Here is a 26,639-nt window from a genome sequence, read left to right as displayed (position 1 = left end):
TCTGTCTCATGCGTGTCCTGGTTTGACGTAATTTCCAACATTAAACCTTAATCATTGTGGGAAATCCCCCAAAACAAAAATGGAAATTGATGGATTCTCCTTTTTCTTTCTATAAATACCAGGTCCCTGACCACACTGTTCCCTACTGTATGTTTATGTTTACCTCAGTAGACCGAGGCATTCAAACCCCTAAATAACTGCATTCTTTCTTAAAGGACTGGCAGTGTGTGTGTGTGTGTGTGTGTGTGTGTGTGTGTGTGTGTGTGTGTGTGTGTGTGTGTGTGAGAGAGAGAGAGAGAGAGAGAGAGAGATAGCTCAAGTTATAAAAAAGTTAATACAGTATAAACTGAATGAAAATGATACTTTTAGTCATGATTACTTGTTTTAAATGGTGTAAAGGCCTTGATAGTCAATGCAAACAATGTAATTGTGCAATTTAAGATGCAGAGGTGATCAAAGGTGATTTGTGAGCAAAAGCTTTAAGAAACCTCTCTCTTTCAGTCAGTGGCAAACTTATTGATCCTGACTCTGTAAAAGCCATATTTAGTTCAGACCTTCACAGCTGAGGCTCTGGCCTTTTGTTTGGTGACTGTTTCTCATCAGATAGAGAATGACTTCACCAGCATCTCATCAACCTTAAGTAGAGGATCTAATGGCACATCTGTTACTGAAACAACTCCAACACACATCTGAAGGCTCAACCTGATTTTTTTGAAAAAATAAAACATAGGCTACCACTCATAGTTTCAAAATTGGATGAATCCCTGTGAGTGTTTTCAGATGTGTGAACAATAGCAGTTCAATCACAGGGTATTTGAAATATCTAAAAATGAACCTTAGGACCCACTGGAGTAGCCACTGCTTTATATTATCATCTGTGTAGAAGGATTAAGGCCTGCAAAAGAGACACGAATTTATGAGTTTGTTATTAATACAGTATATGTTTATATCTGTATGTTCATGTGAATGCATATTATTATTATATTATCTTCCATACATCCACAGTCATCATGTTCAAAACAGAAAACATTATGACTTTTTTTAGGCGGCAGTGGCTCAGGTGGTACAGCGGGTCGTCCAATGATCAGAGGGTTGGCGGTTCGAATCCCGCTCTATCCTGGTTGCTGGCGTAGTGTCCTTGGGCAAGACACCTTACCCACCTTGCTCCTGATGGGTCATGGTTCGCGCCTTGCATGGCAGCTTCCGCCATCAGTGTGTGAATGGGTGAATGTGATGTACTGTAAAATGCTTTGGGTATCGTTCAGGTATAGTAAAAAGCGCTTTATAAATACAGACCATTTACCATTTTATCTCCATACATTCAAAATACAAAGTGCTTGTTCACAGGCTGCTTCTTTTTGGAAACTTCACATCGTTGTTTTAAAATTCTCCCATGATTTGTCTATTGATAGTTTTAGAGGCTGAAATTAACACAATTACACCATCCCTTATTTTCACACACACATATTCATATCGGTACACACACGCACCAAGAATGGCATCATGGCATAATTTTCTCTCCACAGCCACCAACCATGCAAACCCATCTCCCAGTGTCTCTTAAATCCTGCTGTTCTTCCCATGGAGTTGCCCTGCAGCCAAGAACATCCTCCCTTCTTCTCAGACCAAAGTGCCATTCAGACCACACTTATCTATTTACAGACTTTTCTGCCTCCCACAGTGTTCTCACCAGGATAACACACACAGACAGATCTGGTGTGGAAAGAGGAAGTCCTCAAGGCAGAGCCGGCCAAATGACACAGTGGCTTGGCCGCAGTGAGAAGTTAGATACTGTGTGAGCGAGCGAGGAAACAAACTGTAGAGTATGAACTTAGAGACTGTGAAGAATGTGAGAGGGGGAAGCGTGAAGGGCTGCACTTATCAAACTCCCACTTCAGCATCCCAAGGAGGAAATGAGAGATGGTGTTAACAGGCTGGGATAAGGTTTAACTGATCTTTTGGGAGGTTTTCTAAAACAGCATGCATTGAGAATGTAGTAAATACCCATGTGGTAAAAAGCTTGAGTAGTATCTTGACAAACATGGCAAAACATGGGCAGAAAGACCAACACAGAAAAATCACAATGATGTAAATAAAACACATACATGTGAAGTTGACCAGTGGTCACAAGTGGGCTCTAAACACTTTATGGGATCTCTTTCGGTCTCAACAAAAACTGCACGGATTGAACTATCAAACTGTTATTTAGTTATAGTGTGCAGTAACTCTGTAATGTAACAAGGAGATTTTTTTTAAGTGCTGAGAAAATATGAGTTTGTGGTATAGTGGCTACAACAAACACTTCTCATTGCAGAGTCTTTGAGGTCATCCCTCCACCACATAGACACTGAACCTAAGTTACTGTCTGTCTACATCAAGTAAAATGATGATCAGACTTCACACAGGTGTCATGTCTGACATTGGGGTGTCACTCTGTGGTTCACCTCTAGCCAGCCATGCAATAAATGAATGCAAGGCTGAATACAGAACAAAGACACAGTGCTTTTTATAAGGCATGGAAGATAATAGGTAGCTACATGAAAAATACAGCATAATGAACCTAAAACATACAAACATGAAAAATATTAAGACACACCATGTGACAATGCATAAACCTAATAAAAGACCATTACAGTATTCCAGTCCTGCACAAAATTGAAGCATGTGAACATGTTTTTCCAAACCTGTCTGTAAATGATACCATACTTGGTTTGTTGAGACTAAAGTGACTCTTGTGCAAGGCCCACAGTGATCCATGTGGACTTCCTCCAACAATTCATCACCGTCACTATTTAACTTTGCTTACAAGCCACACAATCCTTCAAAAAAACATGGAACTGGGGCCCAGCGTCATTCACTGTTCCCTGCTGCAATGTGCTTGCCCTCCCTAACAAAAAATTCATACAGTCCCAGTGTGACAGCCTTCCCTGAGTTGTCACTATTCCACAGGCCACAATGTAATAAGTGTGGTCTCTGTCTCTCGGCCTGAGAAGAGAGGAGAGAACAGTTTCCTTTCCACAGGAGGAGACACAGCATGCAGTGGGAAGCTTACGATCTTTTCTGGAGGCCTCAGTGAAGAAAACAGCGGAAGTGGCTCTCTAATTACTTAGGCTACACTGCATGGAGACACTGTTGTCTAGGCCTATATGATCCACAACCAATGATCAAAACTGTCAAGTCAAAGTGGCAAAATCTCAAGCATTCCTGAAGCTACATACAATGAGACGATCGACACCAATCTCTTGTCTAGTATAAGAAAGCGACACTTGGTTAGCTTAGCACAAAGACTGGAAACAGGAGGAAACAGCTAGCCTGCCTCTGAAACAAAATCTACCTCCTTGCACCTCTACCTCACTAATGAGCCTGTTTAATCTTGTTTGTTTAATCTGTCGAAAAGCCAGAAGCCAACAGGGACAAGTTGTGATTTTACAGCGTATGTGCCAAACTATTTCTTGTCAGACCATGTTAGCTTTGGCTTTTTCCAATCTTTCTGTTAAGCTAAGCTAACTGCCTTCTGGCTGTCGTTTTATAGATCCTCTCATATGGGCTAACTCCTGACAAGAAAGAAAATAGCTGTTGCCCTCTTTGCAAACTATCAAACTACATCCAACTAAAACCACAAATTGTTATAAGCACACTGCCAGTCATATTTCAGGTATCTCAGTGTTAGCTGTTAGCTATGAAAATGACTGATTTATTTCTTCCAGATTTTTCTCTTGTTTAACATTCAAGAGGTGTAGACACTTTGGCCAATGCACAATGTTCTGGTTACACAGCCATTGGCATCGTGTTGTCATTGATATGGACCAATGTCAGCCGTCTCTGGGGGCCTCCTTCCAGCTCGGGGCCCTAGGTTGCCTCCCCTGTTGCAACACCTCTGCATAAAGTACAGCAATCCAAGACAAATGACATTCAACGATTTAAACTTTGAGACTCAAAACTTATATAAACTTTTTTTTTTTGTCAGTTTTTTTTTATCTGTAAGTTGGAAAGTGACAGGGAAGTTGAGTGACAGTTAGGGATGACAAATGTGCCATAAGTTGGCCACTGTCTCAAAAATTGACACAAAAGGAGCAGTGAATCACCAACATTATGACAACTTCAGCATCTTTTCTTCCCACACACATGCGTTTCTAAGACAACAAACTATAAAAAATAAAATAAAATAACGTTAACGCCTTTACTGGAGTGATTTATGGGAAGGGAAGTGAAATCCACGCGCAAATCATCATCATCATCTTCATCACCACCATGTCTGCAACTTTTCTTCCTCTTTCTCTCTGACACACGGAGTGGGGGAAGGGAGAAGGGGGAGGGAGGGCAGAGGAGAGGAGAGGAGAGACGACGTCAGATGGGAGGTGGGATGGCTTTGTGTAGAGTGAGGGAGAGGCGTGGAGAGAGAGAGAGAGAGAGAGAGAGAGAGAGAGAGAGAGAGAGAGAGAGAGAGAGAGAGAGAGAGAGAGAGAGAGGAGCGTCCTGAAGAAAAGAGAGGAGTCAGTCAGTGAACGCAGCGTCCGGGAAACGGTGCAAACCCCGGGAAGTGAAGCGGCGTTTCAAATACACCACGGAGGACAGAGCCTCGTCTTCTTCATCTTCTTCTGCAAAAACACTCTGCACTCTGACTTCCCGTAAGTAGAAGAAAGAAAAGGCAACAAGGAAACGTGAGGTAGCAGTTAGTTTCTGGGCAGCACACATGATGTATCCTGTATTGACTGGCAGATATGGATCCTGTTGCTCTTAGTATCATTAGGGAAACTGTTGTTCATTGATCAGAGTTGTGTTCTCCTGTCAGTATAGTCTAGTCCTTTCTCAGGATCAAGTTTTTAATTGCATTGCATTTAATTCATGCACAAATTTGAACACTGACAGAGGGGATGGGGATTTATTAGTCTATTTCTTCAAACAGAAAGTGACATCTTTACATTTGCAGATGTGTTCAGGTACAAACATCTGGTAGCAGTTGGACATCAGTGTCTAATTAGAGGAATCTTCTCCACCAGGAAAGTCTATCACATTATATTAGACTTTGTTTTTATTTCTTAATATGTCTTCCACACATGTCCACACAGCAGCCGTTGCTTCCCCACACCTCTTTTCCACCACAGCCTCACGTCCTTGAATGTGCAAGGGAGGAGGTCCATCTGTGTGAGAGCCACCCATGGAGCGCTCGGCCTGACACACACACACACACACACACACACACACACACACACACACACACACACACACACACACTGTGCGCCAAGAGGGGAAGTGGTACTACATCATAAACTAAACAAAACCAGGAAAATCTTCAGTGTTTATTCTAGGCACAGTTCAAGGACAGAGTAGAGTACAATGATGAGGGGAGCTGATCACAGCTATCTTGGCTTTTCACAATCAAAACGTTCACAACGTCACAAATCCACTTCTCTAATTGCTCAACAAATTCTAGGAGGTGTTTCATCATGCAGTTCAGTTGTGAAGTGATTTTTCTTTTTTGACTGCCTGAGCCTGCCTACTTTTTCGAGAATGAGTTTTGACAGCCCCCTGGGAACAAGTGCAAACTTGTTTTTATGTGTTATTGGATGGAGCAATGTGATACTGAGCTTTTTTTTTTTTACAGTGATGAGAAGGTAAAGTTTAGCAGCAGTGTTGCAGCTGTATGCGATTGTGATGCACATGACTGGCAGAGAATCATGTAATTTCACCCTGTGTGTAGGAGTTGTGAACATCAGAAGATGGTGAAGAGTCTCGGTGGTAGAAAACACTCGACCACATAGATGATACGAAAGAACCGCAGAGATGCTTGTGTGCATCTTGTGATGGAGCTGCTCACCATACGTTGTTATAGACAGACTCTCTGCCCTCAAGGAAATCACTGTTATTTATGTCAAACCTGATGCGTTTCTTAAAGTATCCTTGTGGGTATATACACTTTAGGATTCATAGACATTTGAAACTCCTGTAAAGACACCCGGTGCTGTCTTTAATCAGATCCTCCATGTTTGGTAAATAGCAGTGTCTTAACACAACTGTATTCACAGGCTAATTAGTACTTTCTAAAAGTAAATTCATTTTCATGTGTAAAGTCATGCATTAAGCTTCCCTTACAGTAAATGCATTTGTTTTGCTTATTGTTAGTGGTTCACTCACCAGCTTGAATGCTTAAAACATTACGTTTATTTCCCTCTCAGGCAACATTCAGGTTAAGCAACTGTACATTAATAGTAAACATGAAAAAATCTTCAAACATCAGTGTAGAAGAGAGAGTGCATACAAAGAAAAGCGAAAGAAAAGTCTGAGTGTGCATCCATCATCTTTTTAGAAACAAAAGAGAGAGGAGAAGCAGTGAGGAGGGAGTGGAGCGAGGCCTTGTCATGCCTGTCTTTGTCTAGGTGAAATGTGAGGGTCACTGAGGGGCTTTGTGCGTCAGAAACTGTGGGGCCACTACAAAGTCAGTGTGGGGAGTGAGGGGGCCGAGGAGGGTTGGGGTGGGGGGGTTCGGGGGTGTTGGTGTTGCGCAGACTGAATAGGTTAGGGGCCACAGCGGCCCTGTCTTTAGAGAATGAAGGAGTGCATTCTGGGCCAACGGTGGCATGTCTGAGAGCTCAGGAGTGAGTGAGGGGGCCGGTGTCGGCACGTCTTTGTGCAGCTTTTGTTGAGCTTGAGATGAAGAGGGTTGATTTTATTCAGGCTTTTTTTTTGGCACTTGCGCACGCACACACACTCACAAATGAGTCTGGCCGATACTTTTCTCTGGGGAAGTCATGCGTTTTTATGCAATTAAAGCCTGGATGAGTGAGCGCAGGCTGGCACCTTTCACAGTTTGTATTTGTTTGTGTGTTTTTTGTTGTCAGTAACGTGTCCTGTACTGGTTTAGCACGATGTTGAGGGGCTTTTTACTGTTGACTTGTTGTTTACCTTTTTGGGGCCTCGTATTTTCACTAAGACCCCCCCTCTCCCTCCTCGCACACACAGACACACACACACAAACACTCAGGGGTAGCGTTTGAAAGCCAGGACTGCTGCCATCTCTTCACTCTTCATGCACAGTTGGGGAATTACATTTAAAACGGCTTGAATTGTTTTATAGTGTTTAATCTGGGTCTGTAAAATAAATCGAAACTCTCTCTGCAGCGCTAAACGTGCATTTGATGGCAGCCATCGCTCACTGGCTGACGTTATGAGACACAAGCTGTGGTGAACGCCGAACCATGGGAAACATTTTCTCCTCGCGCAGCCCTTTCATTCGCTGTTTATGGAGGGCGACAAAGGCAGTGGCTCACATGGTTATGGTTAGCCAGGAAAAGTTGTTGGAGAGAGCTGTTTGGATCCTTTGACAACATCTGCAAACACTGACAAAGCTCCATGTCAACCAGAGACACTGACTGAACTCCTCTTTGTGCTTGTTCCCCTTCGTGTCCCTGCATTTAATATGATGCACATTGTTTGAAGCAGGTGGATGTTTGCCTCCCTAAGGCTATACATGTTCAGGTGTGACACTCAAAGGAAGCCATAATGTATAACTCATTAGTGTGGCGTGAAGGTTCTGTCATCTGTTTTGTGTTGGAAAGGCTTTGTTGTTGTCTCTCAGCCTCTGATGGTTGACATGGTTTGGGTTTCACAAGTTCGCAAATCTGCTGTTCTTCACACTCGCCGGAGGCCAAACAAATGAGCTGTGATGAAAATTTACGAGTCAACACTGCAGGCATGGGTGTCTCTGTTCCCGCTGATGTTAGGGCTTGCCTTGCTGTTCGTACGTGTACATGTGCTCTGCCAGTGCCATGTCATGATGATCAACCACTGACAATGAACCCTTTCTGTTAAAGTTAATAGGAAAGTGATTGGGAAATTGATCGTGTATGCTTTTTTTTTCCAGTGTGTGGGTGGTGTACCTTCAATATTGAATCTACATTGCTTCATTCTACCTCACTTCACCTCGAAACCATCTGCTTGCATTCCTTTATGAGTGAGGGATTTGTTTGGTCCTGCCCAACTCTGACTGGTATCATTCATATCTCTTGGGTTTTTTTTTTTTTTTTTTAATTTCCCTGTTTCTTAGAGATACAGAGAGGAAATTAGACCCTCATCAGTGGCCTGTGATTTGCCCGCTGTCCACATCTTGTTTGAGTAGCTGCGCAGCCCTGAAAATGGCGAACCGGCCCCTCTTATGTGGTTTTGGTTTGAGGGCCTTCCTCCTGGCTGGTCCAGATGCATGACCAGAGCAGACCAGGCGCAGCAGCTTAGGGAACAGATTGCCTTGGTTTGAGGTTTCTGGTTCAGGATCTGTGAGTTAAGAAAATGAGCTAATGGAGTCCTCCCAGCCCAGATCAGCTGGAAGGGAAGAAGAAGGGGTGGGGGTGGGGGGGTTATCTGATCTGGGTGGGTGATCCAACAGCTAAAATATCTTTTTTCTAAACTGGGACCAGCTCACACCCATTACAAAGAAATTAAGCATTTCCATCATCTCTCATGAATTTGTAATTCATGTCCATGAATGGAGTTGTTTTCTTGCAAACTCTGTACCAGCTAACCTCCCCTTCATAGAACAATCTGGGTCAACTGTGCTTTAGATCTCTCACCCACCCACCCACCTTCAGTCCTCACTCACTGTCACCCTCCCCAACAGACTACGGTGGCCAGCACTCATTACCTCAGCACCTTGGCATGCTACCAGCGCCGCTGCTGATATCTCAGACCAATTACTCTAGATTTACAACTCAGCAGCCTCCTTTATAACTAACGGCCAACTGACTGACCCACATACTGTCTGCCTCGTATCCACCGCTTTGTCTGGGGCTTTGAGAAGGGCTCTGGCTCAAACTGATGTTGCGCTTCATTAGCAGAAATTTTATTGACCATACAGGCTGCTTGGCCAACAGGTTTTCACAGCCAAAGTCGTAGTCCACATGGCTAGCTGTTGGCTCCGGCGCTGTGTTTTTTTTATAAATTCCAACCAGAGAAAGTTTGTCTCATAGCAGCAGGGAGACTGTTCATGTTGGCTGGCCGAATGAAGGATTGGAAAACTGTGTGTAAATTGGCTTCAGGCCCTCATTACATGCGTATAATCCCATGCGGCAAGCTTGGTTTCTGTCAGGACAGGAGAGCAGTGTGGGAATGAGCAGGTCCAGATTAGATGCAGAACCACACAGCTTTCATCTCGTAGCGTATCTGCTGTGTCATCAGTCGGACTCAGCGTCACAGAGGAGTCATGAAAGAAGCATATGACTCCGCGATCTGTCGGTTTCGGTGATGATACATATCTATGACAGTGACTCCACAGGCACACGGAGAGCTGCAGAAACAAAGATCTGACAGTTTGAAGATACGCATCTATCAAAAGCAACCGGGAGGCTGAGACCTCTCACCCACAGCGCCTGGATCGCCTGGTTCTGAATAAGTCATAATTCTGAGCGTCTGTGATGTGCTGTGAAGTGTAAAATACTCCTCCCTCAGCACTCACATAAACACAGAGAGAGTCCTGACCTTGCCAGAGCAGCGCTGCTCAAGCACTTTCCCAGAAATCTGTGCAACAACCAGCAAACAAGCGGAAAGTATTCATCAGTTGCAGGATGCAGTGACCTTTCTGCTCGCTTAGTGACTCGATGGCACATGCATACATAAACATACACAGACAGGATATTGATGCATGAAACCACAAATGTGCAAATGTCTACAGGTTTCACACTCAGATTATATGTAAATTGTCAAATAACTGCTGAAGACAAGTTTTAATTTGTCAAAAACGGTGAGAAACCCCCATGAAACACTTCCTGTAAATAGTTTTGCTCTTTATCTCACTAGGAAAAATCCCCTTCAAGTTTTTTTTATTTATTTTTTATCTCCCTCTGAGTGCAGGCTTCAGTGAGAGCACAGACTGCCACGACGAGGTATGAGTGAAGAGATTTCCTGTAAGTGCTGCGGGGAGATCACACGGTGCACAAGGTGCCTGCTGATTGCCTCGCCGGGGTACGTCTAGGCTCCATCCCTGTAGTTTAAAGAGGCAGAGCTGCTAATTTGTGGCCATTGTAGTCTTAACAGACAGCACCATGCCTGGGCCTGGATGCACTGTAATCAGCTACAAAACAGAAACTCAAACCCCACAGAGAAACTAAAACTGGAGTCTAGGAGGCTGAAAACAAAAAAGTCCCACAAACAAACATGCGCACACACAGAATATACATATACATAAAGATTTAGATTTAAAACCCTACTTTTCTGTCTATCTGTAAATAGTGCTAAAACCCTGTCTGTGTGGTGAGTCAGTGTGAGTGAGAAAGCATTGTAACTACGGGAGAATGGAAACTGTGATAACAATAAGGAGACTTTGTCAGGAGGTCTGGAATAAACTCAAGCACCACAATAGAAACTGGCACTCCCCAAACCTTCCTCAAACACATAAACACACTTCAAACACCTGATTATATTCTCCATACAACTACAACTCACTGGATTTACGAATCTAAAACATGTTTTTTCAGACATTCCTTTCATACTTTTTGCATGAACCTGAGTGAAGGACGACAGTTTAGATGGAAAGACGATATATCTTGACAGATCCTCTTCTGAATGCGTGACTGCGCCTCAGAGGCTGTTGGACAGACACTGATGCTTCCTGCTTGCTTCCTGTTTATTGCTACCATTTCCTTTTTGGCTGATAATGAATAGTAACGTCTTTATTCTGTTGATATAACTTTACTCCGAGCAGTTGTGAGTGGAATGCAGACAGTTATATGAAGACGGCGTGTTTTGGCTGAGGGATTAGGATGTGAAGTGGTGGAGTGAGAATAAAACAAACTCTCAGTGTTGGTGTGCTCATGCAGTTCTACTGAAGATGGAATAAGATGAAATCGGACGCTACAGATAGGCATCGCTGTTGTTAAACTCGAGACACAACAAGCCTGTGCACAAACGACAGGCACAAGTCTTCACACTTAGAAAAAAAATCCCTGTCACAACTGCAGCTTGAAAAGAAAAAGCGTGAAAACTGTAAGCAGACATCCAAAAAACCCCACTGAACTGAATCATCCCATATCTTAACTGTTTCAGATCTCATACCTGCTCCTCAGATGTTGTCATGCCCGTGACTTTGTTATCCTGACCCAGTTCTGCTGGTTCCTACTTGACCTGTGGGCTAAGCTAAGCCTTTTTAGCTGCATGAGATAATACTTATTGTGTAGCCTGGGAAATGTCTGAAGTGTTTTTTTGCTTTGGACTCACTCAGATCATATCAGACAATCATACTGTACAACATCAGCATTCATTCCTTACAGATGTGGAGGGATGATTTACTAGTCTGGATGGAGGCTGATGGGGATGTTTTGTGTAACCTAATACCACACTTATCCCCCTGAGGGCATCGCAGTGACTTAATGAATGTTTTTGTGCTGAGCCTTTCATCGCCACCAGAGTGACACATCCAGCAAGAATTAGAGCGATAATTTGATAGAGCAGTCCACTCTTGTCAGTTTAACAAGCCTCCCTTTCCATTTATGTGAGAGTTATGAATCTATTAGACTGAGTTAAAGCCCAATTTATAGTTCCTCTCATAACTGTTACAGACTGGACTCATTTTTAAAGCGTGGCCTCACTCAAATACTAAATGTAAAACTGCCCTCTCATTTAGTGCAGATTTTGAGATGCTGGTTTCAGACATACTTTTCCTGAGTTGGGGAAACAAACACCCAGAGAAATGGCTGAACTTTGTGAGAAAATAGTGACAGAAATGGACACAAAAATGACAACAGTAGTGGAAGAAATGAACTAAACTATTGAGGATGATGTTTGAAGCTGTTTACATAAGTTCACTCACTGTAAGGTGCCAGATCCACTGAAATCTTAAAATCTGGACAAATGAAACCAACACTATGTCCATGGTTAGAGATAAATTAGGCCCAGTATTTGTAATTTGGGTGAATAGACCCTTTAAACCTCTCTGGCTTCACTTGTGAGATTCACCAACACAGTAGAGGCGACCACCACCGGACCCCACATATTTTCCTGTGTGTATCATCAACGCTGGACGATGACATCAGAGGGTGTCCGAGAAACCTCCGTGCTCGCCGATGTCGAAGCCAGTGTAGTCATGGCAACCAAATCATAACATGACAACAATATCACAGACAGTTGTTTTGATTGGGACCCGTACACACTTGAACGCTGGCCCTCTCTTTCTCTCACACAGACACACTCTGAAAATCTGTAAGAAGTTTGTAATCAAGTTTTGATAGCTGTTGAATCTTGTATAAAGAAATTTGATTGAAACATTAAAATGCTACAATAAAGCCAATCACCTCCGGCTCTAGGCAGATAGTAATCGAGAACAGTGAACTGAATGATGGCGTTCCTGTGTATGCTTGCTGCAGCAGTCAGTTAGGATTGGCATGTGTGTGTGTGTGTGTGTGTGTTACGGAGAAACATGACGTGCTGAGATCTGCAGTGACCTGTGTTGACAGCTGCTCAGTGGCAAAACACACACACACACACACACACACACACACACACACACACACACACACACACACACACACACACACACACACACACACACACACACACACACCTCCTGTCATTTTGCAGATAAAAATCAAACCCACAAAGAACCAGTAAAATGAAGACGGTGTACACTCTGTTGTCTCTAACAGTTATGTGTGTGTGTGTGTGTGTGTGTGTGTGAATGTGAGCATGTGTGTGCGTGATTCACCGGGGCTGTTTCAACAGACATCTGGAACTGTTGCTCATGGTTACACTCACCCACAGCTGGCTGGGAGTGATTGTGAAGTAGCGCTCTGTGGGAAAGTCTTGGGTGAGGATGAGTCCTTTTGACGACAGTGGTACAAATTGGACACCCAGCAAACACAAGGGAGCTCGATGACTCACAGAGGATGGGAAATGAGCTTGGTCATCCTTCTTTCTCCCCCCCCCCCCTAGCCCCTTGAAGATATTAGTTACTCCCACTTATGTATACAAATTCTCTGTGTCTCTGACCCTCAGTTGAAGAGAAGCCGCTGCGTTACTGGCAGCTTATGTTTAAGGAATTTGTTTCTGTGTTCGTAGGTGTGCTCTGCAGATGGTGCCATGGCTGAGGGGAGCTGCTTTGGTGCGTTGTAGCTGTTTGCCTCAAAAAGAAAGACGGGAAGCAAAGAAAGAAGAAAGAATTGTGAGAGGAGGAGGGAAAACATCTGTCCACGGAGGATAAGATCAGCAGCCCATCTGGATCTGAACAGGGAACCGACTGGACCTTTCTTTTTGTAAGGAAAGTAATTCCTACTCCGATAGCTCCAAAGCTCTGTCGCCTGGAGGAGCTTAAACAGAAAAAAAATTATTTTTCTTTTTATCATTGGTTGATTCTGTTTCAGAAATATTCAGCACCATGTGCCATGTCATTGTAACATGCCGCTCCATGCTCTGGACACTGCTCAGTATTGTCGTGGCCTTTGCTGAGCTCATTGCCTTCATGAGCCCCGATTGGTTGCTGGGATTTCCCCGGTCGGCCTCCAGCGTGAGTGGGGCGGGAGTGGACTCTGGGGAGTACCGTCCGTCTCTTGGCCTGTACAGCCGCTGCCTTCGTGTCGGGTCCCAGGGATTAGGGGTCAGCTGCGGACCCTACGCTGGGACTTTTGGAGAAGTAGCCAGTGGCTTCTGGAAGGCTGCCATGTTGTTTCTGGCAGCAGGGACGTTGGTGCTCGGGTGCGTGGCCTGTATCTCCATCTTCAGCCTGTGTTTTCAGAGCATCCTGAAGAAGAGCATATTCAACATCTGTGGACTGCTCCAGGCGATCGCAGGTGAGACATCTCTCTGAGATGATAAGTGGGTGGGTGTGTTTTCAGTACAAGAAAGAAGGGAGTCCCAGGTCTTCCACATAGGAACCAGTGGACCTTAGAGATGGAGAGAAATCACAGAGACAATCCAACAACTCCAAAACACTCTTGTGGAGAAGTTGTGACCTGCACATTCACCACGCTATAAAATAATAATGTAACATTACGAGACAAAGTTGTTTTCAAGGCAAATGCATATGCGTATTTGCTTCATGTGTCGTAATGTTTGCATAATTATACATGATTATTTCATAGCGTGGTGAATGTGCAGGTCACAATAGCGTTTTGGAGTTGTTGGATTGTGTATTTGATGAGTTTAATGAGGGACAGGCCAGGGGACCTGTACCGTTCACCTCCATTGTGTTCACTGAGCAGCTCATGTCTCTGCCCCGCAGATCTCAAAACAAAATGCACCGATAACTAAAGGTAATGAACCTACCCCTATGACTACAGGGATTATGGCAATAGGCCAATTTGCCAAAATGTCGAACTATCCCTTCAATGTTAGATGTGAAATACCTTCCCAAATCATAGGTGAAAATATGTTAAGGACTTTATTTTTCTCTTACCAGGTGTTGTATTGTTTTTAATGTGATTAAACCACATTAAAAAGAAGAACGTGCTTGTGAAAACAACACAATATCTGTTATATAAATGTATCTTAGACCAAACAAACATACATTCTTGTTCTTCTCATTGTCATACTTCCACTGGGTTCAAGTTTACAGGAAGTCCCCATTGCCTTTGCATCCTCTAAACTGTATGTTCAAGTGACTGAGCTCAGAAAAAGCAAGAAAGAACAAACCAAACTAATTCAAAGCATTTGAACACCTCTGTTGCCACCAAAACTAATTCTAATGATCTGGGATTTTACAGTTTGACATGTAGTGGTTTTACACCTATGCAGACACATCACTGTATATTTTATTATCATGCAACAAATTCACTGTCTGCGTTGGCAACATCTCGTAGCACTCTGTTGCACTGTTCCTTGTGTTTTTGCATGTTTCTTTCAACGGTGGGCTCCTAGGTGTGTTTGGCTCATCAGGCCTGTAAAGAGGGTAATCTGTCATTACATGACATCACTGAAGGGGGCGGGTTAGATGGGGCCTTCTCCCCACATCACAAATCAAAAACATAGAAGTATTCTTCACCACAGCTGAGTCACCACCATGTTCCCAGCTGCGCACTGTGATCTGTTTGTGCTCTCAGCCCTCGATGTTTACATGTTCGTGACTAAAAAACCCTCGTCTCGCTGTCTGCTCTTCCCCCTCCAGGCCTGTTGCTGATGGTGGGCCTCATGCTGTACCCTGCCGGTTGGGGTTCGGAGAAGGTGATCAGCTACTGCGGCCCAGAGGCCTCGCCCTTCAGGCCGTCCTTGTGCTCGCTGGGCTGGGCGTTCTACGCGGCGATAGGAGGGACGCTGGGAACCTTCCTGTGCGCCGTGCTGTCGGCGCAGGCTGAGATCGCCACCTCCAGCGACAAGGTTCAGGAGGAGATAGAGGAGGGGAAGAGTCTGATATGCCTCATCTGAGCCATTGCGGACCATCCTTGGTGTCAGATGGACACCGGTGTTTCTGTGTGGAGGGAGGAGAAGACATTTCTCTGGTTGATTTTCTTCACGACATCCTGGATGAAATCAGTTGATCATTGAAAAGATAGATGGCTTGGTCTCAGCTTTTTCAAACTTTAGGCGTGGTGTTCCTCCTCTGATACTTGTTGAAGCCTACCTGAGGCTGAGGAACATTACCCATACACTTATTCCTTTTTTTTTGTTTTTTGTACCTAGATATTGTTTATTTTTGTAATAATTCTTCCTTTAAACAAACCACTGTACTGGAAAAGCAGATTAGTGTTATTGTGGACAGGTTCAACACTGCCAGTAAAACAGTGCGTATGTTTGTAACGTCATTATAATGTTCATTCACATGCTTCACCTGCAAACCTCAACAAACCACTGAATACTAGCAGATGTGCCCACTTAAATGCGTAACTATGTGTGTGTGTGTGTGTGTGTGTGTTTGAGAGAGTGAGAGTGTGTGCGCGTGTGTTTTTAAAAGACATTAACTGTTAGGATTAGATTAAATGTCCATATGCTCTGATTCTGTGGCCCAGCGGGATAGTGAAGACTCCCTTGTTAACTTTAGCTGCGCCACTTAAGGGATTGTTCACTTCAAAGGGAGTTCCTCCTGTTAAATGGATTGTTTGTGGGTCCATTGCAGCTTAATAACTGGCAGAGCGTGCGCAGAAAAAGAACAGACACTTACCATATGTTTCCCTGTGCTGAGCTTTCATGAGGGGATGTTTGCTCACAGCGAGATAAAGCAGACTGCTGCGTATAGCTTATCATGAGCTTCCTTATGACAAGAAGAAAAACCATGCAGACAAGATCTGGCTTTGTAAAGCAACAACAACACATAGGTTTACGTTAAAAGTAGGTGGAAATTCAGAAAAAAAAGCTGTTGTTGAGCCTTTAGCAAAAGCTCCCAGTGGATTATAAGAGTTGCCAGACCCTGTTAGTTTGGTAGTTTCCCCTTTCTAAGTAGCACCTGTCAGTGTGTTTTGCACTTACTTCACTTCACATTGCTACAAATGTCGCTGTAAATCTGAACTGATCCATGTGATGCTGTGCTTTTTATTCATTGTAGATGAGATGTGCAATAATTTCAACTGTAGTGTGTTTGGTGTGAGAGCGAGTGGACGGAGAGGATGAGGCTGAAGAATGAGACCATTACATGGATTTGTTTCAGAAAGCGTTTCTAGTCTGTCTGCGCTTTAAGTTAATAATGTAGACTGCTGTTTTTTGTTACATTAACAAGAGTTACAGCATGTATGAGAGGTTAATATGTGTGGATAGAGATACAGTCGGTTCTTTCTACTCAAATAAACCAGGCCCTCATTGGTAAATGTGTGTGTGTGAGGACTGTGTGTTATCTTTCTTTTCTACTACAACCTTTCTACAAGTTAATATTTATTTCCTGGTAAATCCTATCTTCCACAGGAAACACTGACACCTAGAGGCGGTGGGTCAACATCACAGAGCAGAGGTTTAAACCAGTGTTCCCAACCAGGATTTCAAAATAAAATGTTTTTTTTTCTTTCTTAAATACTGTTAAATACTTTTAATTATTTATTTATTTTCTATTTTCATTTTTAATAATCAATCCTCTTTGGACTGATTAGATTTAAGACAAAAACCGCTGAACATTAATGTTTTGCCTTATTTTCTGATATTGTCTTTACACTTTGTGGGTCATTTTTACACAACAATTTTTTTTTTTTTGGGGGGCTTTTTGCCTTTTTTTATTTGATAGTACGAGGTAGACAGGAGGGGGAATGACATGCAGGAAAGGGCTGCCCGACGCGGGATTCGAACCGGGGCCACCTGCAGCGAGGACTGTAGCCTCTACATGGGGCGGCCGCTCTACCCACTGCGCCACGCACCGCCCCACACAACAATTTTAACAAATACAATACAGATGATATGAATGTTTTTTTCTGAAAGTAATCTTTGTTCTTTGTTTTTATTATCTTATTCTGCTTTTATGGTGATATGGATCCCTTTGGGTCTGAAATAAAGATTTAATAATAATAATAATAATAATCCCACAAACCTTTTTTTTTTTTTTTTTTCAAATTTTATTTCATGTTAATACCATAAATATACAAAACTCAAACTATTTCACATGCGACAAAGGCCAGACAAGAGTGCATTACGTTTTCTTTTTACACATGATTGATAATGGGGATCAAATTTTCAACTTTACAAAATATACAAGTGTCCCTTTTGAATGAGTTTCTTCTCTGATTCCGTGAAATAAACATGGTCACAGGTCAAAAAACACAGTTTAGTGTCAGCAAACTTCAAACACGTCCCTCTGTATTATACTGTAGACCGGCTCTCCAACAACATCAAAAGAATGACCCATGGTGGCATGGCTTCATATGACAACTGCTTCAAACTATACATACATGGGGATCAAGTGGATGTACATAACAAAGAAAAGTAGTGTAATACATTAGGGTGACATGTGGTAAGGGAACACATCACAGACCAAGATTTAAAAACAAATCTGTATGGACATTTGGTAGATCTCTCACAGCTTTTCAGGACTTGAAATAACACTTTAGGGAGTTTCTTTTTTTTTTTCTTCTTCCACACCATCGTACACACATCCTCATCCACACAACATGCACACAACTTTTGCAGGATCAAGTTGCAAAGTCATTGAACACTTTTTTCTTTTTAAATCTAGCTGATGCTATGATCATGTCATTACAAAAACCACACAAACATAATACATTATGTAAAATCAATTTAAAACACAACTGAAATTCAAACAAACTTAAATTACACCATAAATAAAAACAATGTTTGTCTTTTGCACTAAGTTGAACGCAAGGACGAGAAATGTGCAATGCGTTTAAAACGCAAAGTTTCCAGACAAAAACAATACTGCCAAAGACGTAAGCTCACTACTTTATGACTAATCACTGATCTTTAACTTGGTAGCACTCACATGAGTGTTTATCCAGTATTAAAAAGGTTCAATTCACACATTTGTACCGTAATAACAACATTACCAGTCATCTATCATGCATATCGTCACACACTCGTCACCACTATGCCAGTAGTCTGTACTAGTGCTGAATAACACTGTTGTTATTGTATATAAATTAACATATCTTAGTGTTATCACAGAATCTGCATCATGTCCAGTCATTTCTTATGAGTTAGCTTAATGTACATTTTGGCTATGAAACCTGTGACTTTTTTCTTTGTCTGTTAAAATGCAAACGGACCGTTAGTCTTTGTGGCACACATACACGCAGTATCAGTGTTTTGTTTTGTTTTATTATTTTTGTCTATACAGGATAGTCTTGAGAGAAATCATAGCTTTATCTATGTCCAGAACATCGGCAGTGAGAAAAGCCCGATCGCTTGTCTCAGCGTGTCCTTTTCACCGGGAGCGGTGACAGCAGGAGGCCGCGACCGAGCAGCTCTCGCAATCATAGCAGCGTTAGTGTGAGAAAGGGGCTACAAAAACAACCGAGGGAGTAGTCTGTTAATGCCGTACGTAAAAGAAAATGAGATGATTTCACAGGTGTTTTCCCCTCTTAGTGCACAAGGCCATGAAAGCATCTGACTGAGCCTCCTTAAAAAGTTTGTGCTGAGAACTGGTGGTGACCTACTGACCGGGCGGGGGGACGGGGTGTTCAGTGCATCCTCACAAATAGATCCGAACGTCATCTATCAGTCAAACAGCCACCGGGACATGCAATTACATTACAGCTCGCTTCTCACAGAAACCCAGGGGAAAATGGAGTTCAGCGGGCAGACGTCCCTCTGAACTGGCTCACCCCTGTAGCACTGAGCAACCACCGATAGCGGACAGCATGACTTCTACCTCGTGTGTGCTAAACATGCGTGTCACCGTCATGCTGTCAGATCTTAGTACGTAAAAGCCACAGAGATGTCGACCCGGCCCACTTTGCCGATCAACAACGTAGCGTACAGAGAGGGAACAACTCCACTGACGGGTGTCATGGGAGCTCTGGTGGGAGCTGTGGGCAGGTCCTTAAATAAGAACATATAAACATATTCCTATTTTTATGAATTAAGTTTCACCATAATGACCATGGTATTGTCTGAGAAGATAAGCACAGATATAGTACACGGTAAAATTTGCCTTTCAGATCTCAATGATCAAGCACTGGATTATTTAAAAAAGTCAAAACAAGTCAGAGCCACAATTTTCTTAAAGTGAAGTACACATTCACACGCAGCCCCAGCCATTCAAACATACAGTATACTGCACTTTCGGTATGTGACCAAGGAAACAGAACTATGTGCAAAAACACCATGATCAGATTATCACTTTTCTTGACTCTATACTGTATTAACCAGGCAGGAAAGCTGTTTGGAAGTCATCGCCATGACAGAAATAAGGTATGCTTGTACTGCCGTCTCTGCCTGACCTAGGATCACCTCAAGGGGACAGAAGAACAGGGAAAAGCAAAAGGAGGGAGTCAAGAGAGTGTGAGATGAAACCCTGCACTCTCAGAGCACACCTTGAGTCACTGAAGTGGATGTTTCAAGGGATGTGAGCAGACAGTCGCCTGGCTGAAAAGCAGACAGGGTGGGTGTAGGAGTGTTTTTACTGATATATGATGTTAAGTGAGGATGGACAGCTCTGGTCACGTGTCTGTTACAAACATTACACTTTTTTTAAGTAAAGTGTGTGGGGGCAATTGTAGCATTGCAACATTCATAAATAAAATCAATTTGATCAGAGAACTGGCAGGGCCAGAGCTGTGCATCTCCATCTTTTCAGTGTGTGTGTTTGTATCTATGTATGTGTGTGTGTTTGTGCATGTACTGTATGCGTACGCCTGTCAGTTTATGGATGAGCTTTGAAGGCCCCGCGAGCAGCATTGGTTGCAGCGTTGGCCGCGGCGTTGGCGGCCGCGGTCTGAACGGTCTTGTTGGACATGACGCCAGTTGCGAACTCCTGCTGAGCCTTCTCGAAACTAGCACCGGTGGTACGATAGAGCGCGTGCACCTGGAGAGAACGGGAGAGAGGAGGAGGTGGAGTCAAGTTTCGAGCAAATTCCATGGACGTGGCACAGCACCGCATGACTCAGTCTGCCGATATCTCACTTCCTGTCTAATCACGCACCGCTGAGATTTGGCTGGTGTCCTGTTTTTTTTTTCTTCACACCATGTACACTCCTTGTTTATTCAGGCAACTGAAGCCAACTAAATTACCTGTCACTCTTCCTTATTCAATAGTCTTTAAATAACTTACATCCTTCACTTGTTTTTGCCATCGCGGTTGGGTTTCTCACATTTCAACCACAGTTGTGTTAAACACAGCAAGACATTGGGAGTACTTTGTGATCGAGTTACCTTTTTAAACATGATGAGCGAGCCCACAGACAGCGCAGTAAACAGAGCTGCGATCAGTAACATGATGATGCCCACTGGGATACTGGTGTTCAGGCCAGTTAAAGCTGCGATCCAGCCACTGGTAAAAACAAAAAACAAAAAGCAAAGCATGAACTTCTGTACACTCTCTTTCTCACAGAAGTAGCAGAATACATAAAAGCAAAACACCACCATACTAACCATGTTCCCCAGCCAGTGATGCCAATAGTTTGTAGAACGTGAACTCCAAACTGACAGATATAGACGAAGAAGAAGACAAAGAAGCGGAATGAACTGTCACTCCTGTTGTGGAGAAAGAGAACAAGCTAGTGAGAGATGGTAGTTTTTTTTTTTTTTAACTCTGTCACTAATTCAGCCTCCATTTAACATTAATTGCTCTCTTCTTCCATCAGACTGTGAAAGTCTCTTCACATAAAGGAAAGAATTCTGGGAATTGTTAAATGTGGTGTTGGAGAATGAGTGCCCAAGAAATAACAGCATTGTCAAAGCTGCCAGCTGCCCACCACTTTAAGTAGTTTCATGCTTTTATACAGTGACTTTTTTTTTTTTGCCTTATCAGTACATGGACATGTGTCTGTGTCTTTCTGCTGCAGGAGAAGGCAGTGCTCTTTTCTTTGTATGTATTCACCTGAAAGCCCCATAGAGCGGTCTGTACCAGCAGACAAAAGAGCAGGGGGTGAACAGCAGAAACCACAGCATGGCCAGACCAAAATCTACACCGCGACTTGCATCCACACAGAACCAGGCCAGGCAGCCAAACATGTTCACAAAGAGCGTGCCTGCGTGAACTGGAAGGAAAAACAACAAAGTGACATATTGAAAATATGATTTACAATAATAATAAGAATAATAATAAACTCATTCAAATCTCTAATGTGTTTGATAACAAATTTGAGATGAGATTTCTAAATGTTATTTGAAGACTGTGAGGTTGAGATAAGCTGCAGGGCGTCTCTTGTGATGCAATACATTTATTTGTGTTGTAAAAACCCACATGTTCTGGGGAGTGTGAGAGAGAATAGGAGGTAATCATGCTCTTTTTGTGATGTGGGAGATGATCCACTTACACATCCAGAGGTTGTACATGATCTTGACCGTCTTCTGGAACTCTACAGGAATGTCGACTGCGATGTCGTGGTAGAAACACGGGCCAACGGGGAACTTCTCAGGCAGCGGAGGCCAGTTGTTCTTACGCCCTGTATAAACAAAGGCAAATGATTGTTTGAATGATCAACTGGTTAAATCTCAGTGCAATGTGATCACAATATTATACCCTAATATTATAAGTACATGTGAGATGTATGTGTGTAACTGTCTTATTGAGTAATATCCTGGATAACTTTGGAAGTTGCCTAGATATTTTGATGGCTCTAATTATCAACTTGATACTAGTTATTCCCTGCTTCTAGATGCCTTAAGATACAGTCCTTATCGCTCAAAGATGCTTTGTCCATTGCATCACAAGTTTTTAATTTCATAGTACAACTTGGCTTTGCTCTGCCGGGAACTGACATTTATTTTTAGTTCAGTTTATTTGGCTGAATTAAAAAAAGGAGACCCCAGGTCACACATAGCTGCAAAATGTCATGGAAAACAACAAAGCAATAAAGTCCAAGATTTTTTCTAGTTGTTGTAGAAGAGCTGGTAACCTGAATATGTATGACAGATACTTTGCAGTTATTTTGAAAGGAATCATCTTAATACGATGATTTATAGCAGCAGAAAAAAAAACTGTATATACACAACTATTACTTAATTCATGTATAATATTAACTCATACTATTTGTAACCAAATGTAAAACAAATCATTGACATGCAGTGCAAATTGTGAGAGAGAACATAATCAGACAGATAGAGTACTTCAGAGTGAACACTGATGCTTCCATATAAAAATGAACATTATTTCATGTGTATGTAAAATGAAGGCCTTTCTCAAAGTGTGTTCCCGTCTGCAGTTGTGTCGTGACTTGTGAAATGTCATCAGTCACAGCCCGGGTTCTGCTCCAACTCAAAGTCTGCAACTAGCTGAGCCAGTCCAAAGCAACACAAGGGTTCTTGCGCCATCTGTTTTATTGAGGATGCTTTGGGAACTAATTTGCATCGACTTAGAGTAGCCAAGTTTCCCCAAATACTCTTTGTGCCAAAGCTGTAAATTTCTGTCCTAGGGATCTTTTATGTGTTTTCAAATCTATTTTACATATATTTTAAGGCGACAAAGGACATGATTTTGAATCCATCATGATTCTGGGTCTTATCTGTGCAAGCCAAATTTACTACTGGTGACATCTCTGTAGTGTTTTGATATATGACACAATTACTTTTAGAGGAGAAAGTATGGTCTGTCTGAGGGTAAAAATAAAGTTAATGTCTTCACTGGACAGGAACATTGCAAAAAAAAAAAAAATTATAAAAAAGATTGTTAAAAAAGCTTGTCAGCTTGTTTCATGTAATAAGTCAGTATTGTGTATGATATATTTTGTTTCTTTTGTTTTTTTTAACACTGATTCGATGACAGGTGTATATGTTTAGACCACATTTCATGGAAATATGAGTTGACACTCCTGGGCTTGGACAGTATGATTTCATACATGGCGAACTCAAGTGTTGAGAAAGGCCTTCTGCGACTCAGAAAGTTGAGCCAAAAATCGTGACATTGCCATGGTAACACATCAACTGTCTTATCAGTCTTATCAACACTGCCATGAATCTTGATCGGTAATTTTGGACCCACTCGGACTGGGAGGTTAAGGTGAGGTACGTAAGTGAGCGTAATAAAGTGGATGACTGATGGACAGACGGACGGACTGACTGACTGACTGACCTCCCGCGGCTCCGTGGGACTGTAACTCCCTCTCCCGACGATCAAGCTCTGCTGCTTTCTTCTCCAACTCCTCCTGCCTTCTCAACAACTCAGCCTGAGCACGTGCTTGGTCCTTAACACAGACACAGAAATGCTCTTAAAATTCACTACCCAGTCTCTGACAGGGGTTATGATATCCAATAAGATAAGTAATGGAAGATATTTTCCACTCAGGTAAGCTTGGGCGTGTTAGTTTAGGAAGGAGAGAAGAGGTTAGGGTTGGAAAAGCAATCAACTACTGTAGTCAACTCACTTGTCTTCTTCAGTTAAGAGCTAAACTAGCTGTAAAATGCACTGCAAAGGTAAAGCTACAGGTGGGAGGGGAAAGAAATCACACTCTTCAAGACAGTGACATGAAGGGGTGCAGGAGACACCAGATGAAAGACAGTACCTCATTGCGCCGCTGTTGGGCCATCAGAGTACAAGATGAGTAAATGAAGGACAAGAGGAAAGGTGAACCAGAAGCAAAGACAGAGTCTGTATAGTGTTGTCAGTCTACATGTTTAGAGTATATGTTAACCTATAGCCTGGAAAAATAAAAAACACATGCCAATCCCATGTATATGAGCATGTTTCTTTGTGTACCTGAGTCTGTTGCTGCGAATAAGCCGGCGGCTCTTCTGTGGGCTTCATGATGGCAGGTTGTGTGTTCTGGGCAGGGGCAGCAGGGGCAGATTTGGGTGCATTTCCGGGCGCTGCCTGTAAACCAGCATAGACATGTTATGTTAATATTTGCGCAATCAAAATCCAGAACCTGAATCCACACTGTAATTAGGCCACGGTCATAATTTGTCAGTAAAATCCTCTGTGACTGAGAGGTGGCGGAGGAAGAGAGAAAGAGGGTAGTGGATAAAATGAGGTCACTGACTCAGAAGCACACAAACACATGCATACACACACTCTCGTCAATAGCGATGCTAGTTAAGCTGACCGTTCTGGCGTCTGTAAAGGGGTTATACTCCTCCAGACCACCAGGAGGGGCAGACCGGGTCACCTGCGTCACCGAGGGATCCTACGGGACAGAGAGGGTTTCATGGGGTAAAAACTTACTACCACAAAATCAAATTCTTACTTGAAGTCGTTTATAATCAAAATACAGATTGTATGCAACTACACGATTCATTCTCATGCTCTGATCAGACATTATAGGTAAAGAGTTAACAGAAAGCAGGCTATGTGTGCCCGGCCGCATATTAAAAAACTAACATTTCTTGATCTTGTGGCCATTTAAAAACAATGAATGGGGTCAGGTGCAGAGGGAAACTGGAAAAGGTCACTAATAACATGCAGCATGACAGTACAGCCTCTAGGCTACGGTGACCCCACCATGTGCAACCATGAAGAGCCAACAGCAGCCTGCAGCCTAACCCCGCCCACTACCAAGCGCACCCCTCAAATAGAGGGGAGGGACTCAACAGTTGAATCACCTGCTGAGGTGAAAGCAACTGGTCGAGGTCTGTGGTACAAGGTAGGAGCTCACCAGGGAGAATAAATCCTACTGTACATCACGTATAAATGACTGACTGCTGTAGCACAAACAAAGAGCCCGTTGTCTCCATCTGGCCTACAATGAATAAGAGCCTAAATGGAAAAACAAACAACCATTATCTTAACAATAAGAGTGTAAAATGTGTGTGTGTGTTTTAACACTACACGGTGTGCTGGAGGTCGACACATCATCGGTTGAAATGTAAATAGTCTCTGCGACCTGCATACGTGCATTACGTGTATTAAAGTAATGCAAAATGGGTAAAATGTATGTGTGAATACGTTCTAATGTCCTCCAAAACCAGCGTCTCTGCAGTATTTGGACAAACCCAGACTCACAATGTGTAAAAAAACAAGAAAAAAAGGGGGGGTGCTACAAGCTAACTATCTAGCTAGCTAGCTAGCCAGCCAGCCCGCTAACATGATGTGTCTTTGTTCGTTCAGCTTAATAATTGCAACGTTAAAAACAAACAACCTCAGTAGCACCATGTTAGAAAATCAAACGTAGCTTCCCTTACAAACATTAACAATCATAAAATGTGTGAGTCGCTGTCTGATAATGTAGATGATTGTTAGCTCAGTGTGCTACCTAGCAACGACGCTAACGTTCCAACTGGCATCAGTAGGATTCTAAACCGTTTGGCTAGCCGGCTAGTTAGCCGAGTTAGCAGCTACCTGGAAGGGGTTGCTGAAGTCCGGGTCTGCGAACGGGTTGCTGTCAAAATCGGACATTGTGCAGCCTCTCTAAATAACAGTTTACTGCCTGAAAAAGCCTCCCGACTCTCCAGGGGAAGGATCGGTCCCTTGATTTGACTGCCTGTCTCTCTCTCTCTCTCTCTCTCTCTCTCTCTCTCTCTCTCTGCCTGCAGTCTTCTTCCCCGCCTCCTGCTGATGATGGAGACCCTTTCGCCTAGCAGCAGCAAGCTAGTAGCCAAGTAGCAGGGAAAGATGGCAGGAGAGGAGAGGAGGATGCGTGATGATGAACGGCAACGTCTACGTCACAGCTTCAGCACCGTGGACCGTGGACAGCGTGACGTCAGGACAGGTACAGCTCGTTTGCACTGTGTACACAACACACCGCTGCAGGGCACAGGAATGACTTACCTCTGCTCTGCCGTCCCCTGCGTCCATGTTTGTACTTCACAAAGTCATGTTTTGTACTGAGACTTGAACACTATGACGCTGCAGTAACAGGAAAAAAAAAACATGAATGTTCTCGCTATTTATTAATTTTTTTTGCTATGTGCTAGGTTTACATAGGAATAAACAAACAGGCCCTGGGGTAAGAATTTGAGAGGGTGCCCCTTTAGACCCCCCCCACTCCTTAACTCCCACAGCTGTGAATTGTTTATTTATTAATGCAGTGCAAACAGCAGTACATGGGGGTTACATACTGTTATGCAAATTGCTAAAAAACAAACACTCAATCAGCCTGAGGGCTTTAAAATTTCCTTAGATATTCTGGCAGAGTGAAGTAACTCTACCATTACTCAAGTACGGTACACATTTGAGGCATTTAAATATTTGTTTTCATTTTACT

The 26,639-nt window shown here is 43.0% G+C and overlaps 3 protein-coding genes across 4 annotated transcripts in view; 2 read left to right on the top strand and 1 right to left on the bottom strand.

Moving 5' to 3' along the window:
• The first annotated feature begins 4,449 nt into the window (after nucleotides 1-4,449).
• Nucleotides 4,450-16,913, top strand: LOC146981308 (LHFPL tetraspan subfamily member 2a protein-like). The gene is made up of 3 exons (XM_085786381.1): nucleotides 4,450-4,628; nucleotides 13,039-13,766; nucleotides 15,080-16,913. The coding sequence occupies exons 2-3, from the start codon at nucleotides 13,355-13,357 to the stop codon at nucleotides 15,334-15,336; spliced, it is 669 nt and encodes a 222-aa protein (XP_085642507.1). The 5' UTR covers nucleotides 4,450-4,628; nucleotides 13,039-13,354; the 3' UTR covers nucleotides 15,337-16,913.
• Nucleotides 16,914-17,417: 504 nt separating this feature from the next.
• Nucleotides 17,418-26,036, bottom strand: LOC146981307 (secretory carrier-associated membrane protein 1-like). 2 transcript variants are annotated; one of them, XM_085786386.1, is made up of 10 exons: nucleotides 25,775-26,036; nucleotides 24,543-24,623; nucleotides 24,197-24,310; nucleotides 24,003-24,014; nucleotides 23,573-23,684; nucleotides 21,819-21,947; nucleotides 21,380-21,539; nucleotides 20,932-21,033; nucleotides 20,713-20,830; nucleotides 17,418-20,365 (listed from the first exon to the last, which is right to left on the bottom strand). In XM_085786386.1, the coding sequence occupies exons 1-10, from the start codon at nucleotides 25,829-25,831 to the stop codon at nucleotides 20,204-20,206; spliced, it is 1,047 nt and encodes a 348-aa protein (XP_085642512.1). In that variant the 5' UTR covers nucleotides 25,832-26,036; the 3' UTR covers nucleotides 17,418-20,203. The 2 variants fall into 2 exon arrangements, with proteins under 2 accessions (XP_085642512.1, XP_085642513.1); XM_085786387.1 differs by lacking the exon at nucleotides 24,003-24,014 and having other exon boundaries at nucleotides 25,775-26,027.
• Nucleotides 25,957-26,639, top strand: part of LOC146981306 (homeobox protein orthopedia B-like) — a 53,527-nt gene continuing 52,844 nt past the window's right edge. The window contains exon 1 of the mRNA XM_085786390.1: nucleotides 25,957-26,072. The gene's annotated coding sequence lies outside the window, so the exon portion shown is untranslated. The remainder of the gene's footprint in view (nucleotides 26,073-26,639) is intronic.

The sequence above is a fragment of the Trachurus japonicus genome, chromosome 9 (genome assembly GCF_045865225.1).
Source record: "Trachurus japonicus isolate A0001 chromosome 9, Traja_1.0".
Classification (NCBI taxonomy): domain Eukaryota; kingdom Metazoa; phylum Chordata; class Actinopteri; order Carangiformes; family Carangidae; genus Trachurus; species Trachurus japonicus.
The sequence above is the reverse complement of the archived record's forward strand: the minus strand, read 5'-3'. Positions and strand labels throughout refer to the sequence as shown.

Bases quoted from the DNA above. Each gene is read 5' to 3' on its own strand.
- LOC146981308 (XM_085786381.1), top strand. From the start codon at position 13,355: ATGTGCCATGTCATTGTAACATGCCGCTCCATGCTCTGGACACTGCTC. The intron at 13,767-15,079 runs GTGAGACATCTC...TTCCCCCTCCAG, and splicing joins ACTGCTCCAGGCGATCGCAG to GCCTGTTGCTGATGGTGGGC.
- LOC146981307 (XM_085786386.1), bottom strand. From the start codon at position 25,831: ATGTCCGATTTTGACAGCAACCCGTTCGCAGACCCGGACTTCAGCAAC. The intron at 21,034-21,379 runs GTGAATACATAC...TCTCCACAACAG, and splicing joins CCGCTCTATGGGGCTTTCAG to GAGTGACAGTTCATTCCGCT. The intron at 20,831-20,931 runs GTTAGTATGGTG...TGTTTTTACCAG, and splicing joins ATCACTGGCTGGGGAACATG to TGGCTGGATCGCAGCTTTAA.